The 19,206-nt window shown below is 42.6% G+C and overlaps 1 protein-coding gene across 1 annotated transcript in view; it reads left to right on the forward strand.

Annotated features, from left to right (window-relative positions):
* Window positions 1–18,183: 18,183 nt before the first annotated feature.
* CPZ (carboxypeptidase Z) overlaps window positions 18,184–19,206 on the forward strand; it is a 48,037-nt gene continuing 47,014 nt past the window's right edge. Inside the window, exon 1 of the mRNA XM_075260735.1 lies at window positions 18,184–18,335. Within this exon, the coding sequence (XP_075116836.1) occupies window positions 18,227–18,335 (109 nt within the window). The 5' untranslated portion in view covers window positions 18,184–18,226. The remainder of the gene's footprint in view (window positions 18,336–19,206) is intronic.

Consider the following 19,206-nt stretch of genomic DNA (forward strand, 5'->3'; position numbering starts at 1 on the left):
GGATTGTCCTTGACTGTTCTCACCATTCTTCTTCTCTGCCTTTCTGATATTTTTCTTGGCCTGCCACTTCTGGGCTTAACAAGAACTGTCCCTGTGGTCTTCCATTTCCTTACTATGTTCCTCACAGTGGAAACTGACAGGTTAAATCTCTGAGACAGCTTTTTGTATCCTTCCGCTGAACAACTATGTTGAACAATCTTTGTTTTCAGATCATTTGAGAGTTGTTTTGAGTAGCCCATGATGCCACTCTTCAGAGGAGATTCAAATAGTAGAACAACTTGCAATTGGCCACCTTAAATACCTTTTCTCATGATTGGATACACCTGGCTATGAAGTTCAAAGCTCACTGAGGTTACAAAACCAATTTTGTGCTTCAGTAAGTCAGTAAAAAGTAGTTAGGAGTATTCAAATCAATAAAATGATAAGGGTGCCCATACTTTTGCACCGGTCAAATTTTGGTTTAATGCATATTGCGCATTTTCTGTTAGTACAATAAACCTCATTTCAATCCTGAAATATTACTGTGTCCATCAGTTATTAGATATATCAAACTGAAATGGCTGTTGCAAACACCAAAATATTTAGAACTAAAAATGATTAAGATTAATAGGGGTGCCCAAACTTTTTCATAGGACTGTATATCTATACCGGGGAAGCAATATTACTTTGGGGGAGGGAACTACTATTTCCGAGGACACTGTGTGGGACTCTATTCACTGCAGGGCACATAATCTGTATGGTATTAGTATTTCCAGACGGGGCAATCTGTTTGCCACTATTATAGTATTTGGCGTAGCAAAATGGATGGGGTGATGGAAAATTGGGGAAGCTAATATGTTTGTATTGTGTTCGTGGTGGTCTGCTCTAAATGGAGATGAGAAAAGAGACATTCTACATTCCAAGGAAATCTCGCCTCCGAGTCACTGGATCGTATAGGTTTGGATGTTTCCTATGTTAGTTATGGGGTCTTTGGTGTAAACAGGCGGAGGGCCAACAATTTCTGAATAACTGAGGGCCATTGGTACCATTAATCTGCCCATGGAGTATAGATTCGTAGGGGAGAAGCCTGCAGGCGAGGGCCAACAATCTCTGAATAACCCAAGGCCATCGGTACCCTTAATCTGCCCATGGAGTATAGATTCGGAGGGGGAGAAGCCTGCAGGCTGGGGGGGCCAACAATCTCTGAATAACTCAGGGCCATCGGTACCCTTAATCTGCCCATGGAGTATAGATTCGGAGGGGGAGAAGCCTGCAGGTGGGGGGGTGGGGGGGCAACCAGGCAGAGGTGGGCAACAATCTCTGAATAACAGGGGGCCATTGGTACCATTAATATGCCCATACATTCGGAGGGGGAGAAACCTGCAGGCGGGGGGGCCAACCAGGCAAGGGGTCCAACAATCTCTGAAAAACCCAGGGCCAACAGTATCTTTAATTTGCCCATGGAGTATAGATTCGGAGAGGAAGAAGCCTGCAGGCGAGGGCCAACAATCTCTGAATAACCCAAGGCCATCGGTACCCTTAATCTGGCCATGGAGTATAGATTCGGAGGGGGAGAAGCCTGCAGGGCCAACCAAGCAGGATGGCCAACAATCTCTGAATAATGTTGCCATGAGGAAGGTGCGTTTGCACCGAAACGCGTAGCTGCTCTAGGACTTTATTCACTGTTTTTTAAACAGTTGCTATGCACCGCTTTTTAATGAATAATTAATAAAATTTCAAAGATTTTTTATCTACAACTTCGGACCTTGGAGATTTCTTTTCTGGTTGGAGCCGAATTTTACAATTTTGTGTCACAATCTCTGAATAACCCAAGGCCATCAGTACCCTTAATCTGCCCATGGAGTATTGAGTCGGAGGGGGAGAAGCCTACGCAAACTGTAATACTGAAATGAGAGCAGAAAAGTCTGTGAAAAAACAATAGACCAGTAAAAATGCTAAAAAGTGATGATTTATTTTGCTAGTTTTCACAGCGGGTTTAGTACATGCTCACATATTTAGTCACCAGCAGGCATATCACACAGGTTTCCTACCAGTTCAATACTCGCCTCTGACTTTGTAACGCTCTTTAAGCTGCTTTGTGCCTGTAAATCCTCTGTGGCTACTAGCGGCCAAACTGTGCTGTAACATGTATAATGCATGGGATGTCTGGCCCCAGTCCTAATAACTTTGCTCTGAGCCTCTTGCCAGCGCTGCTATTGTTCCCATAGTTTAGCGTAGATGTGCTAAGTGGCTCTCTGAGCAGGCGAGCAGCAGGAGAGCGGCCCTTCTGTCTTCTCTACACTTGGAAGAGACGTGCAGTATTTTTAGAAGCAATGGCCTAGCTTAAGATGAACTAATAGACACATCCTGCCAGCACCGCAATATTGGCTGCCAAGCCATACAGTACATAAAGGTCTGTCTAGGCGGGGGGAGACGGAGAACCAGGCAGCGTGCCAATGGCTAAATACACGCAATAACAATGCCAGAATATTTATCGCTATCTATATGACTAGGAAAGGGATTTTAAGGGGTGCGGCGGAAGACATTTTGGGCTCTGCTCTGAGGCTTATTTTTATGGAGGTGTTTTATCAATGGTCTGTATTTTGTTAGGGGATCTGGCAGGGGCATAGATATAGGCAGTGGCGTAACTAGGAATGGCGGGGCCCCATGGCAAACTTTTGACATGTCCCCCCCCCCCCCCCGGCTGACGCCGAAGCCCCCGAACGCCCAACCCCCCTCCCCCCCCGCATTCCTGTGCGCACTATTATGCCCATAGTGGCCCCTGCATGCACTATTATGCCCCATAGTGGCCCGTGCTCGCACTATTATGCCCCATAGTGGCCCCTGCACCCACTATTATGCCCCATAGTGGCCCCTGCACACAGTATTATGCCACATAGTGGCCCCAAAACGATATGCCCCATAATGGCCCTTGTGGACACTCACGAACAATTATTATACTCTGGAGTCTTCTCAGAACCCAGAGTATAATAATCGGAGACTGAGGAGGGATACCAACATGAAAACCACTGTTACCTACCTCTCCCTGGCGCCGCTATAATCCTCGGTGTGTTGGTCATCTTCAATGACGTCCAGGATGTCACATGACCCAGGTCGCAGGCCCAGGGCATGTGACGTCAGCGACATTACACAAGTAGGCCGAAGCCTGCCTGGAGCCCGGAGAGGTAAGTATAAGTGTTTTTTTTTATGTTCCCTTACCTCTGCTGGGAAGTATAATAATAGTGCTTGTGGGGGCCCGCAGTGTTACTTACCGATCCCAGCCTTTGCCAGGATCATTAAGTAAATAGGACCCGTTGCTATCTGGAGTAACTCCAGCCAGTAGCAGCCTATTAAAAAAAAAAACAACAACAAAAAAAAAAAACGCAGCAGTAGCGGCTGTCCCAGGGCCCCTAATGCCCCAGGCCCTGTGGGAGCTGCTACCGCTGCTACCCTGGCAGTTACCCCCCGTTGGTATGGGGGGTGCAGAGATAGCAGTCACTGGAGCCCTGTATCCTGAGTGGGCCCCAGAGGTCTCTCTGCCAAAAAAATATACCGCTACATAGGTAAGGGCTAAAGATGGGCGCAACTACCAATATTTGATTTTGGTTTGGATGGCTTGGGTCTATGATTAGCTTCGGATAGAACAAGTTTGACAGCCCCCCCTCCCCCTTGAGGACAGGGGACACATGGCACCATGGTACCAAATCAAATTAATAAGTTAATTTTAATAGTTAATGCAATTTTCTCCTCAGGAAGTATTCTATGTTAAAGTAATGGCTTTGAATGGTGTCATTTTCCCGCCTTTTTTCTTGTCACTTACCTCCAGTGGTGGGGTTATTCCAGTTCAACTGAATCGGCTGAGGGGATCCTTCTGGAAGCTTCTAAAGAGGCGTGGTTAAGAATCAGCTGTTGGAGACTCTGTCAGCTGATTGGCGGCTGGGACGTTTTTGGCGGGAATTTTGAAAATAAATAGCCGCGCAATTAACTGTTCGGGGGAGTTTGAAGAAGATCTACAATCAAGCGCCCACCCTCCCTTATAATACAGTAAGAAGGATTGTCATGGTGTTTATTGAAGGGGGTCAGTCTAGCAGCTTATGGCCTATAGGACATTCCTTTTTATGGATTAAATTTTATTAATTGGTTTGGATAGTCACCGGAGCATAGGGAGGATGACATGGACTGCAGGGTGCAAGTTAAATCAAATGTCTTACCTTCCCCTAATTCCTCTGTTGCAGAGCTGTCCTGGTCCTATTCTGTGCATCCATCTTCCTTAGCTTGCCACTTCCTCCCTCTCTACTCCTCTGAGGCTTGATGGGTAATCCCCCTGCTTAGCAGCAGGGATATGGTATGCTCCGCATATGTTTAGGTGTACACGCCTCCTCCGTTGCCCTCCTCCCCCTGCTGGGGGGCGGGTTTCATTGTGGTACATCCCGGACGGATTTAAACTGGGACAGGCGGCCATTTTATCCTCTCCGGCTGCCTGTCACCAACGAGTTGCCCGCCCTCCCTCCCTTATGGCAGTGATTTCCTGGCGGAATTTTATGTTTACATGGCTAATATATATATATATAAAAAAAAGGGTTAAATAATACGTGATTCCGGTTCGTTTTACGGAAGTTGCCGATGAGTTACGGTTGGCAACTTGGTTGGTTTTTGGTGTTTTATATTAAAAAAAAAAAAAAAAAAGGGGGAGAATGATGGTTATTTTGGGTTGCTTACGGGAAGATCTTTGGTCTTAATTTCGTATGGAGTTGCTTATGGGCTCTTTTGTTTTGCAGTCAACCCGCATTTCTTGATGTCAAGTCACAGCTGGCGTGCAGTAGTTCAAAGGAGATAAGGGCCGGAAAGGGAGTTTTACGGGCCCCCCGGAAGCGGGGCCGGGCTTAGCTCACCGGTTTATTGACAATATCTCTACAGTTGTTTTGATACGGTTAAATTTGCATAATTTTTCATAAACAGGTTATTGATAACATGGTTAATTATTAAAGCTGTGGCCACCACTCGCCCACTTAAAAGAATCTATAGTGTCTTGTCTTTAATTCAGGTGAATTAAACCGGGGGAAGGAGAGGGTGGTTTGGGTTTACTTCATCCCTGCAGTCTGGTTATTTATTAAATTATTTAATTAATTGAATTACCTTATATACTCGAGTATAAACCGACCCGAATATAAGCCAAGGCCCCTAATTTTACCACAAAAAACTGGGAAAACTTATTGACTCGAGTATAAGCCGAGGGGGGAAATGCGGCAGCTACTGGAAAATTTCAAAAATGAAAATGGTTGGAGTTTTTGGGTGCAGTAGTTGCTGGGTGCTGGGGAAGGGGAGGGGTGATTTGGTTGTCTGTCTGCCCCTTCCCTGAGCCTGAGGACTGAGTTTTTTTTTTCCCCCACTTGGAATTCAGCCTGGCTGACTATAGGGTATCTGCAGTGCTCCTATTAACCCCTTCCCGACGGAACAGGAGCACTGCAGATCCCCTATATTCAGTAGACCGGGCACTGTCAAACACAGGGATACCTAATGTGTTTGTGTTTCACAGTCATTTTCTATTTTTATATGTATTCTAGGGAAAGGAGTGAATTAGAACTTTTACTTACTTTATTTTTTATTATTTTTTTTTAAAGCTTCTTTTCTTTTCACTATTTTATGGGAGATTCTATACATTACTATTGCAGCTGGTCATAGACACCCCCTCTCCCCCCCAAAAAAAAATAAATAAAAAAAAAAAATAATTTTTTTTTTTTGCTTGACTCGAGTATAAGCCGAGGGGGGCTTTTTCAGCACAAAAACTGTGCTGAAAAATTCAGCTTATACTCGAGAATTTTTTTATGAATTGATTATTTATTGATTTATTTAATTCTTTAATTAATTATCTATTTATTGATGAATTATTTATTAAAGTTTAAAGTTACCTTGATAAACACTGTGGCCAAATAAATATTCCACAAAAGATTATTAGTGTTGTGCTTTTTTTTTTTTTAAATTACATACATATATATATATATATATATATATATATATATATATATATATATATATTAATACATATAATAATATATATATATATAATAATCAAACAATTGGTCCCTATGGTCCCCTGAATAGAACCAGAAGTCACCACATTTTTATACTCTCAGACCTCACAGTATAACAGGTGGAAGCCCAGGGGAGGTGTAAAAATAAAACAAACATTTATACCGCCTTCCCTTACCCCCTTTGGGCCTCCTCGCAGCGTGTGGCCCTCTTGCTGTTTCTCCTTGGTGGTGTCATGCGCCTGAGATCACCGCTGAGACCTGTGGTTAGGCCTCAGCGGTGACATGTTCTTGCCAAGTGACCACTGTGGCCCACTCAGGTGCTTGACCTATTATACTCTGAGACCCCAGGTATTTGACATCATCTGGAGAGCGCCAGACGCTGCAACAGGGCCCAAAAGAGATAGTGTAAAGTTTTGTTTTTTTTCACCTTCCCTGGGCCTTCACCAATTATGCTCTGAAACGGCAGATTATAATAATTTGCATGTCACGGTGACCATTTTACTTTGTCCAAGATGACTTTTTTTTTCTTAAAACCGAGGAGTTACAGCCAGAGGAGTAACTTGAAGCTTGTGAGCCCACAATTAGGGTTGAGCCGATCCTGAGATTTCAGGATCGTTTTTAAAATCCGATTGTCGATCATTTTCCAGCCGATCCCGATCGTGAAATTTTCTCGATCCGATCTTTCCCGATCCCGATCGTTCAACCCTAATAAGGATATATACATGAATGGGGTTGAGCCGATCTTGAGATAACCTCTGACCTCGATCCCACCGGAAAAGATCGGGATCGGAATTCCGATTGCGATCGTAAAATTTACTCGATCGCCGATCGGAATCCGATCTTTTCTGATCCTCATCGCTCAACCCTACCCGCAATGCAAAATGGCACCTATCTTGTGCCATTTATAATAGTGGTATATGTAACATGGCAGGCCCCTCAGGGTAAAGGGCCCGGTTACAACTGCTACTTAGCTACGCTACGTCTCCTAAATTGTATAGCGACGTATGCTTCTATTTCTTTCTGCCAAATCTCCCAGTTTTATACATTGCAGTATTATTTCATGTTGCTGTGACTAATGGAAACGTACAGTACTATTTCATCTTTGGGAATTACGTTGGATTTACCTCTTATTGTGACTATTATATTACTTTTACAGACGGTTTTGTTGATTTGCCGGCTGCGAGAATCTTTGGAAAATTTTAAAAGATTTGTTCCTCTTGAATTACTAAAATTAATGTTATGGATTATAATTTTTCTGCAAGAGATTGAGTCAGATATAAACAGTATGTTGTATAATCTGCGGCGCTACATATGGGACAGTGGGGCCACCTAGTGGTAGTAAGGAGCGTTGCAGTTATGTTTCCGTTATATGTCCTTTGTTTTTCTTTCCTTGCTCATTGATTGTTTTCGCACTTATATAATAGTCATCATTGCAGAATTGTCAAATAGAAATTACAGATTTATCACCCAATGAAGGGTATTGTGCCCAGACTAGATGTGTCAACCAAGACAATTAGTTCATGTCGAAAGTTTGTAGCTTGGACAATGACTTTTTCGACCATAGGATATGTTTAAAGAGAATGTGTCATGGCAAAATAATCTAAAGATCAAATCACATTTCCATGTTAAACATATTTTTTTAAGAATTTTTGGTTGTAATCGATATTTTTAAAGAATTCTAAAAGCCATGCAGTTCCAACTCTTGCCACTATGCCTAAAAATAAATTCCTGCAAATTGCAGCATGTTAATTGTACCTATGGACACCGGCGGTTTCCTTATATATTAGAAGTAGAAAGTGAAAAGCGATGCATTGCTCCCGCAGTTTTTCCTGCTACATGGGGCCTTAACCTTATACAGGAAGTCTCAGCATATTATTTAGTTTAGTGGTCAGATTTTAAGGATTTTTTTTTTAATATAGATAGCGGAGTATTGTTAAAAACCCACCAAATATTATTAAAAAATATAACAACTGTATGTTGTCATTAGTCATAAAAACATGAAATAATACCGCAATGTATAAAACTGGGAGATTAGGCAGAAAAATTATTAAAAAATAAAACTTGATTTTAAAAAAAAATATTGTTTTCAGAAGACACCTTCCCTTTAAAATATGAGATGCGGTTGTCCCATATTACCTAAAAGCCACTTGTTTCTATGCATTCTATCTGATAGTGCTGCTCAACTTACTCACTTGAATGAGCTGCAATACCAGACACAACCCATAGACAGGAGTGGCGCTGTTTCTGGAAAGAAGAAATCAGACCATGCTTTTGTAATTCTGAATATTCCCTTTAAAAAATGACTTCTTTGCAGCTGTGTCAATGCTGTGTGAGATACTAATATTCATTATGGTAACATCTGCTCTGCAAAGAGGAGAAAAATGTGTGCATTGTTTTTGGAGGTCGAGTACAATGATGATTACATGCTATTACATTACATCAAAATCCACAAACAAATGTTTCATGTCTTGCTTTTCAAGGCTTAGAGCCACAACATGTGGACAATGTGCTGCGACTCCACCCTGCCTGATTATAGAGGTTGTCAGGGGGCTGCCTGTGCTGAGTCAGCAGAACATACAGGGAGCGGGTGGGGGAAGCACGGACAACGTAAGTTATAAGTAATTCTTAAGGAGACATCCTACAAAGTGCATGTGGCGGTCCAGATGTTGTAGTATTACATATAAGGATTAGTCACTGATAAGTCCAGCTCTTGCTTATTATGTCTTACGTTCGGTTCACAACTCTTTGTTTTTGAGGTCTGCCAGGGGACCCGAATGATAGAGGACCGGAACGCTAAACCAGTAGATACACACGATTGTAAGACTCAATTTAAAAAAAGTGAGGGTATGAAGCTGCAGATCCTATTACAGATACACTGTAGGGAGGCGTATTCTTCACAACTACATAAGTTTTCATGACATCCCATTCTAAATCCAAAGAATTAATATGGATTTTGTTCCCCTTTATTGCACCGTTCTTAGAAGGCTACAAGATTTTGGAGTGCGTCTGTGGGAAGTTTTGGCCATTCGTCCGGAAGAGAGTTCGTAAGGTCAGACACTGATGTTGGACAAGGGGCTTGGCTCTCTATCGTTATTTTAGTTTATACTAAAGGTGTTGGATGGGACTGAGGTCAGGGCTCTTTGCAGCCAGTCAAGCTGTTCCTTTCCAAACTCTTCCTAACATGTCTCTATGGACCTTATTTTGTGCACTGGGGCACAGTCATGGTAGAACAGAAAAAGGTCTTCACAACCTGTTCTCACAAAGCTGGAAGCCCAATCTCAATACTGATGCCAGTGCTTATGGGCCCCCTAAGGCTCCTAAGGCTTCTGGACCCCCTCAAGTTACCCCCTTGGTACTGATGTTAATGTCAGAGCAGATTTAGTATTCTGCAATTACAGAGCCAGTAGAACGTTTGTGACTATTATCACTATGCCATCAGTTGGAGTTGGCCAGGGTCCGTCAACCTTATGACACTGGTCAGGGAAAGACTGATTCTTCAAAAGCTGTTCCCCTTATACACCTGCAATTGCAAAAATCGGAACTCATCCTGTCTTAACTCTACAGGCAACAGAGATAAGTACTGATTTATAGGGGACACAGCGGTCAGGGTATCAGACAACCCAACCACTGTCATGGACTGCAGTGGGGACCCCTCAGTGGATAACCCTTTTAAAGGGTTATTCTATTCACCTGCTATTGATGACTGTCCTGAAGACAATGGGGGTCTAACACACGGGGCCTCTGCTAATCATCTGTTTGAAGGGATGGCAACACATTTGCAAGTGCCATGACCCCTTCACTATTTACATCACACAACATCTGCTTTACAGCAGCCATTCTATGTACTTACAGCCTCATCCTGTAGAAGTGAACACTGAATTACATTGCATGGTCAATACAAAACAGACACGTGAGATGTAAAGTAAAAGTATTGAGCGTGGGCCCTTCCTTCAAATAGCTGATCAGTAGGGGTCCCTTTTATTGATCTTCTATCCTAAAAATAGGGCATTAGTACCAAGAAACTGGAATAACCCTTTAAAGAGTTTATCCACTTTTTGAAAATTGACAACTTATCAATTTTAGTTCATCAGGGGTCCAATATCAGCACCCTGACTGATCAGCTGTTTCCCAGAACACTCAGCACCTAGCATTTATATGTTGCTTACTCACCATATTCTTGTGGGTACTATGGCTATATCCCAATCAAGTCAATGGAACACCACAACACTACTCATAGCACAGCTATCAAGAATACTCCATAGATGAGATAGTGGGCCCCAGTCAAATTTTGCACTGGGGCCCACAAGACTTTATTTATACCACTGACGCATCCATTTTTCAGTTGAACCCCTCACAGGTGATGGTGTAATATCTAGGAACGGAGCTGTTACAGTAGTGAGATCCTATTACAGGACTGCACAGGGATTCAGTGAGCTTCAGAGGAGCGGCCATTCTATCAGAAATGTATGTATGTCTAGCATATATTCACATGGTGCAGTTGAACACAGTTGCATGCAGTTTTTGTTGCAGTTTCTTAATTTCATGAACTTGTAAAATTGAGAAAAATCACATACTGTACTGTATCTTTGCATGAAGGGGCTCAAAACATTTGCAATCCTTATTTCGCGCCCTTTTTATAGCAGAATTCTGGAGTGCAGGTCTCGATAAATTCCCTCCATTGTGTTTTCTGAGAACTTACCTATGTGGCCCACCTTATTCCAATAAATGTGTAATAAACATCAAAAGGCAGCAATCCCATTCTTCTCGGTACTATGCGCGGCTTTCCTTCAAACATCTGGAGTGATTTGCGAGCAGAACATCCATTCGCTTTGATAAAAAAAGACTTTGAAGAAGGAAGATGAATGTCTTTTATCAGTCGTCTACAGCAGGAGTAGGACTAAGGTTCTCTATGTGACAGTCCAGACCCAAACAGGAGACTATACTGTACCTATAGAATCATTTTCTGACAATTATCCCCGGCTTCGGGGCTTACTGACTGCTTACTGACACCAATTAGTCCTGACTGTCTTCTATTTGTTTTCATTCGTTCTGAGAAGTAGTGAAACCATCCCAGTCTTCAAACACTTGAGTAATTGGTTGTCTTGATCTCAAAGATGTTTTATGGATTGCTTTAGGATTATCGTTTTCGCGAGAGTGAAGATAACTACCATAGGACCAGATGTCTGTATATACAGTGCTATGCTAAGTATTATGGGTGGGGGGTGGATTGCAATATTCTGTCAACACAGCAAAGCCGAGCTTGTCCTTTGGCACAATTATGATATCACAATGTGTTATCAGTGGGACGGGTGAGCTGCTGGGTTACCCCATATTATGGCTCTGTGTGTGCACTGGTCCTATGTTGCTTCAGGGGTTGCCACACTAGATCCTGAAGCTTTCGAGTGCACAGCACCACCCTGAGAAAATGAGACAGGGGAGAGCCAGCTGGCCCCCTAAACATGGTCATACAGAAGTGATGGATTTGTATTTCTGGCCCCAACTTTGGTGCACAGGGGGTAGATGGCATACAAATGGTCTGAGGGCGGGACATGGACTGGAGATCACAAAGGTAGAGACAGAAGACGAAATACTGGAGCACTGAGAGATGAAGAAGAGGGGCCTGAGTACGAGAGGGCCTACATCCGTAGTATGGTACTCGGCAGGTGAGTAACAATGACTGCAAAGTAGAAGCAGGTGCAGAAGAGGTACAACCTGCTTGGTGTGAGGGAGAGGACAGGGAGACTCCCTCGCTACAGGCCAGACAGAAAAGATCAAAAGCGGAAGAAGAGATTGTTATCCTTTTAAATAATAAGTTATCCCTGGCTGTTCTTCATTCCTTATCACAAGTAAACTAGTTGAATCTCCTGGCATGGGGTGTAAATTTATATAGGTATCTGCAGTCTAATTACTTAAGGGTGTGAGCTAAAGAGGACCTTTCACCACTTCCAACAAGCCCAGCTTTTTACATCAATTAATAGCTGCCCTTCCACTGATTTCGGCACAGTTGGAATTGTTTCTCTAGCCCTCACTGTTCCTGAGCAATCAATGCTGTTAGTTTTGGTGCCTGATATATTATATAAGGTTCAGGTGCCAGGCAGGAGCAGACAAGGGGTGTGACTCTGAGCTCTGACACTGGCTGCCTCTGATTGGAGCTATGAATCACACCCCCTGTCTGACACCACCCACCTGATATTACAGAGCTTAAGTAGCACATCAGGCACCAAAACTGACTGTACTTGTTGTTCAGGAATGGTGAGGGCTAGAGGGAAAATTCCACCAATTTTTTTTTTACCTCCCATTACGAATTCAACCTGACTGCAGTCAGGTTTAATGGAGGTGTGTCACTTGGTGGAGGGTGCTCCCCTTTACTTCTGTTGGGCACTATACATAGGTGAAAGCTGTATTTCAGCTGTCTCTGGTACTCCCATTGAAGTGAATGGGGGTGTCAGTAAGGATCAGGTATGTATCCTTTACCCTATGGCATGGTCTGAATTTAGTTAAGAGTCCAGTCTTCCTTACTTTGTTGTGATATTTTTAAGGGGTCTGTTCTGAAGTCTACATTTACTTATAGGTCTGAAATAATTTTGAGGACTAGTCTAGGTGGTAATTTATTTAGGGGTGTGTTGTGTACGTGTGCGGCATACGTTCCCTATGTGTAATGTTACACTAAATACTACATTTAGGAATAAGTCAAATGTTAAAAACAATGGGCACCATGTGGCGATAATAATTCACTGCTGTTTGGTTTTCTTATTCCAGAAATATCTCTTGGTTTTCAGTACATTATGTCAGTACTTTTTAGGTTACCATATGGAAACATTTTGTATGTGTACAGTAGGGTGCAAATACTTAAGAGCAAAATATAATGACATTGTTTAGTTGGACTGTAGGGGTTTATTATAGACAAGCTTTTATGTGAAGACTGTCGGAGTCCAACCATGTGAATTTCTGGTTAGCGTTTCTCAGGCTACATTCACATCTACGCTGGAGTCTCCATTCCAGAAACTGCCAGAGAGAAAAGTCTTGCCTGGAGGATTCCAATTTCAGTATGAAAACAGCGAACACCAGCGGACCCCATTTTAGCCAAGGGGGGCTGCCGATGTCTGTGGATAACCGCTGTTTTAGCGGTCCAGCTCTCTATTGTTTGGTTCACTCGGGGCAGATGTGAACTTACCCGTACTCCTAAATATTCATGCCTGTGAATCTTCCCTTGACAAAATCTTGTGTATACCTCTGGTTTGTCGATGTTATAGTAAAAGTCTATGGCCCAGATTTACTAATAATTAGACAGTCTGAAAACACGCCAGATTTACCACAGTGACTGATGTAGGATGGTAAATATGGTATATCCTTACACAGCCTATTTTACATTTGTACCCCTTTTTAGCTGGCTTATAGAGATGAGCGAGTACTGTTCGGATCAGCCGATCCGAACAGCACTCTCGAATAGAAATGAATGGACATAGCCGGCACGCGGGGGGTTAAGCGGCCGGCCGCCGTCAAAGCGGTACCAGGTGCATCCATTCATTTCTATGGAGCGTGCTGTTCGGATCGGCTGATCCGAACAGTACTCGCTCATCTCTACTGGCTTACTTCAAGCCTGAATTTTCCCCATGCTCCCATAATCCTGGTGCATTGTGACATATTCAAGTCATGTTCCCTTTTTTCTGAGAATCTACCCATAGAGATGAGCGAACCTCACGAGATTCATTTTGATAACTATTTGTAAGGTTTGTACCCATTAGTTTGGGGATAAACTTGTTCGGATAGAGCTGGACGTACTAATAGCATACTCTGGCGTCTTCTCAGATCCCAGAGTATAATAAATGGAGGCCCGGTTGAGATGAGTGAAAAAAAACCAAAACACTTACCGTATATACTCGAGTATAAGCCGACCCGAATATAAGCCGAGGCCCTTAATTTTACCACAAAAAACTGGGAAAACTTATTGACTCGAGTATAAGCCGAGGGAGGGGGGGGGGGGGGGAATGCAGCAGCTACTGGAAAATTTCAAAAATTAAAATGGTCGGAGTTTTTGGGTGCAGTAGTTGCTGGGTGCTGGGGAAGGGGAGGGGGTGTTATGGTTGTCTGTCTGCTCCTTCCCTGAGCTTGAGGACTGTTTTTTTTCCCCCACTTGGAATTCAGTATGGCTGAATATAGGGGATCTGCTGTGCTCCTATTAACCCCTTCCTGATGGAACAGGAGCACTGCAGATCCCCTATATTCAGTAGACCGGGCACTGTCAGACACAGGGATACCTAATGTGTATGTGTTTCACAGTCATTTTCTACTTTTATATGTATTCTAGGGAAAGGAGGGATTTACAACTTTTATATATATATATATTTTTTAAAGCTTCTTTATTTTCCCACTATTTTATGGGAGATTCTATACATTGATATTGCAGTTGGTCATAGACCCCCCCTACAAAAAATAAATAAATATATATATAGTTTTTTTTGTTTGCTGACTCAAGTATAAGCCGAGGGGGGCTTTTTCAGTACAAAAACTGTGCTGAAAAATTTGGCTTATACTCAAGTATATTTACCTTGCTTCACTATTCCTTGGTGTCTTTGTGGCGTCCATCAGTCCTTCAGTGTCCTCTTCAGTCCTCTTTTGGACTCTGGATGATGTCATATGTCCCGGGATTCAAGGCATAGGCCTGTGATTAGGCCTCATCAGTCATGGCGCTAGGTTTTAGCAATGTGATGTCGATGCGCCCCGTGAGATCACTGAGGCTCAATTACAAACCTCAGAGATGACCCTGAGCTCATGACATCAGTGGGAGTCCAGTAGAGGCCTGACCAGGATGATAAGGTTGCACAGGAGAGGTGAAGAAAGTTGAGTATAAGTGTTTGTTATTTTGCCTCGCCTCCTATGGGTCCTAAGGAGACCCCAGAGTATAACCGTATTTCATGGAAATTTCAGGTCGAATCCTGTTCCAAAAATGGATTGCCCATCCCTATTCACATGCCTAGCAAGTTGAAAAATTTTAGCCCAAACCAGATGTGTTGCTTGGCACCAAAGATGTTCAAAAGATGCGCCACATTTACACAATACACAATAGTAAATTTGGGCCTATCTGTGAAATAATCTATCAATCCATCTGCCAGAACTGGAGGCTGGAGTAAGGGTGCATTCACATGGAGGAAAATGGGGCTGAATTTGCTGTGGAATTCAACTGAAGTCAAAGGGCTGGCTTTTTTTCAGCCTTGAAATTCCACACCAAATTCCTCACTATTTTCCTCCATGTGAATGGACCCTTAGGCTGAGTTCACACGGGGTATTTTGGTCAGGATTTTGATGCCAAATCTGCCTCAAAATCCTGACCAAAAAGACGGCTCCCATTGAAATCAATGGGAGCCGGTCAGTTCTTTTATAAGCCATAGAAGAGGGGGTACAAGGAGGAATAGAGGAGTATCTTCATCTGTTCAGGTTAGTTAGTGGCTGGTAGGGTTGTATTGGCAGTTCCATGTCATCAGACCCCATACTCACAGAACTACCTTGTACCTGATTTATGCCGAATATTTGCACTCTAGTAGCAGTGAGGAGACATAGGTATACATGGCTAAAACATGCCCTGCATTTTCCTAAGAGTAGTTAAAAAGAGATGACTAAGTCCCAAGTGAATCTGCTGCAGTAAGTGAATGTGCCTCCATGTTGTCTCTTGTAACTGGATGAAACTAACCAAGGAACCAACCATACGTCCTTTGCGATCGACCGGTAGATCGCCATCGACATATTGAGCACCCCTGCTCTACGCCATGTCCAAAAAGTCACTCCGTTATCATCATGCCACCTCAGGCCCTATAAGAGGATTTGGCACCAACTGTCAACGCCACCATTATGGGCCATTACCAACTGCTTGATTTCCACACTGATGAGCCTTGAGACGTTGCACATGACCTTCCGGTCCTTAGCTGTCATGTGATCAATACTCCGACCCTCCAACTGGCTCTGAGTCTTATGTAGAATTGGGGTTCCTATTCATTCGCTATGCAGTGGTGGCACCAAGGTACTGCAGATCTGCTCCTATTTCTTGAGTAGTCGTAGCGTTACTGCCAGAGCTGTCCATCGCTATAGTCTCTGGTGCCCGGAGGAGCTGTATCAGCTGAAAGGTGAATGATTTGGGTGTCAGATCTCCACCGATCAGATACTGATGACCTGTGTTGTCAATAGGTTAATAGTATGAAAAACACAAAGGGGATGAGAAAACCACTTCATGTCCTAGAGAAGCCCTTTAACAACCAACTGACAGAAAGAGACATTTCTAGAATTTATTATATTTACTACATTTTCGGGATCACGTTCCTACGATTTCCTGTAAACAAGTCTATTGCTCAACCTTATATGTGATCAGTGTGTCTTACCAGACTTGTGTAATAAAGTGACCTTTCTCCAAGAAAAGGACAAGGTTCCATGGAAAACTCATTTACTTTTATAATGAAATAATTGAATTGAATTTTTTAGAAAGTTTTAGAGTAAGCACAATGGATTAACTCTTTAAGGGTCTAGTTTGGGAGTGAATGCTCAGCGATTTGACTTCACCTTCTAAAATTCTAAAATTTTTTGTTATTTTTCTGGAAACAGCTAATTGAGGGCTTATTCTTTGCATGACGTGTTGTACTTTAATTTGGTGCCATTTTGGAGTCCATGTTGATGTTTTGATTAACATTTTATGGGGGGGGGAGTCGGGTGAAAAAATCTACAAATCTATCATTATTTTTTGCATTCTATTTTCCCATTGTTCACTCTGTCTCATCATTGGTTTTTGCAGCTGCTCGCTCCTTATCCTTGCAACTCTATTGGATCTTCAGCCCACATACGGTATACTGAGGGGGGAGAAAGAGCTGGACACACCCTTTAAGTCCAAAACATGGTTACTTGAAGCTTGTAGATGTAACAACAATGACATGCCCCATTATAGTATTGGTATCTTCTAATGTTGGAGCTTGGTCTGTGGGCCGTCAAAAGGCTCAGGTGCAACAACTACCATCATAGCTGTACCCCTCGCCTAAATGTAGAGTGCCAGGGGCCCACAGCCTGCAATGACTGTGCGAATGAAACATTATTCTGCACAGGTGTACCTCCCCTACTCTAATTTACCCAAGGACAGGGCCTCTGGGTTCTTGATTGTAGTTATGAAATAGCTAAGTGCTGCAACCCAGATGGAGGGAACCGTAAAATGGGAGTAACGGTGGTGGATGACGTGCACCAGCTAGGCCGAGCACACTCAACCCAGCTCTGTTCTTGGGCCGGACACTGTTGAAGGTGGTTCTGCAGCAATACCTGAATGGCGGTGGTAGTAGTTTCTCCCAGGGCACTTCCAGTTGGTGAGGGGACCTCTACTGTACTGAGTCAGGAAAATGTTTGTTCTCGTAAAGGTATCAACTACTGAAGACTATCAAGTTTTTTGTTTTCTTATATTTCCTACTCTGAGTCAGTGAGATGGAAGTTGGAAGGACCCTGATGGTAAGGCAGGAACGACTCAGGCAGCAAGTTGTGCAGCTGAAACAGGATAATACTTCATTTCAGCAACTGTTTAAGTACCACAATGGGGGTAGTAGTCTCTCAGTATCCAAGTCCCCAGCCTTGGTCTTAGGAAGGTGGTGGCTCCTACAACCTTACATGAAATGAAAGGGTTATATAATTTGATCTGAGGAGAAGGTATCCATATGTTCCATAATAAATGAGATGTTCTGAACACTTACAGTCTCATCCCCTTAGCTCCGCTGTGTGCATAGCAAGAATTTGTGTGCATTTTTGTGGTAGTGTGGTTATAGACGGGGAGCATTTCTGCTCTTGTGCAACCATAGTATGGGAACGGTTAGAGACATATGCATTGCCTCAAAGTCAGGCCTTCCATAAGTGAAACAAATCTACCTCCTTAACTCAGTAATTCACCGCCATCCCAGGCCTGTACTTCTAGCAAACAGCTTCTAAAGAGCCTGGAATTAATGATCCCCTATGTAAAAAGAGAACTCTTATCATCCAGACTGACTAGGGATCTGCAGCCCGCTCCTAGTAAATCTGAAAATCCCTCGAACATCCAATGTAACATGACCCCAGGGATGTATTCATTGTAACACGTGAGCAATTTGGCTGCCTGGAAAGAAAGAAAAAAAAAGGGTCTTGATACAGCCCAGACTCTCAGAAGTGGTGCAGAGCTCTCCAGTGCTGCCTGTGCCACATCAGTCTGCTCCCTCCTGCTCACTATGGCTGGATACAGGTATCCCCTGCTTGGAGGATTGCTCATCATCATCATCATCAGTGTGGGGGTTGTACACTGCTCCCCCAGCTGCCTCCCCGGAGACCGAGCCCTGGGTAAGAACACAAGAACTTATTATTGTCTTGTGCTAACTCCAAGTGTCCAATGAAGATTTGCTGCAACTTCTTCTTTCTTTCTTTCTTTCTTTCTTTCTTTCTTTCTTTCTTTCTTTCTTTCTTTCTTTCTTTCTTTCTTTCTTTCTTTCTTTCTTTCTTTCTTTCTTTCTTTCTTTCATCCATAATTATCGGTTCCTATAAGAATCTTTCTCAAGCCAGGTTGTTTATAGGAACCGAAACGTTGCCTTAGATTACTAAGATTCACTTCGATTTTTCTTATATTGGAGGGTTGTCTTTGTGATTTTTTTTGTAAACAGTGTTAGACATTTTTCCATTGGATTTGCACCCATTTCCTAAAAGGTATATTCTGTTCTTCTTTGGACTTCAGTAAAATATCTATCTATCTATCTATCTATCTATCTATCTATCTATCTATCTATCTATCTATCTATCTATCTATCTATCCATTAACTATCTATCTATCTATTACATAAATCTCATTATCTATCTATCTATCTATCTATCTATCTATCTATCTATCTATCTATCTATCATCTATCTATCTATCTATCTATCTATCTATCTATCTATCATCTATCTATCATCTATCTATCTATCTATCTATCTATCTATATCATATCTATCTATCTATCTATCTATCTATTATCTATCATGTATATTGACCTCTGACCCCGCGCTTAGTGGGGAGAAAATGAGACTATATCTGCTTTTGGATTTGCAGCAGTTCAAGTTGCAACACTGCAGTAAAGGACAGCCTTAGATTTTTGTTGTGGATTCCACATTACATGCCCATTGGATTTTTCCGATGTGGACATGACCTTACGTTAATATAAAATAACTCTAAATAAAT

This window comes from Leptodactylus fuscus, chromosome 1 (genome assembly GCF_031893055.1).
Source record: "Leptodactylus fuscus isolate aLepFus1 chromosome 1, aLepFus1.hap2, whole genome shotgun sequence".
Classification (NCBI taxonomy): Eukaryota; Metazoa; Chordata; class Amphibia; order Anura; family Leptodactylidae; genus Leptodactylus; species Leptodactylus fuscus.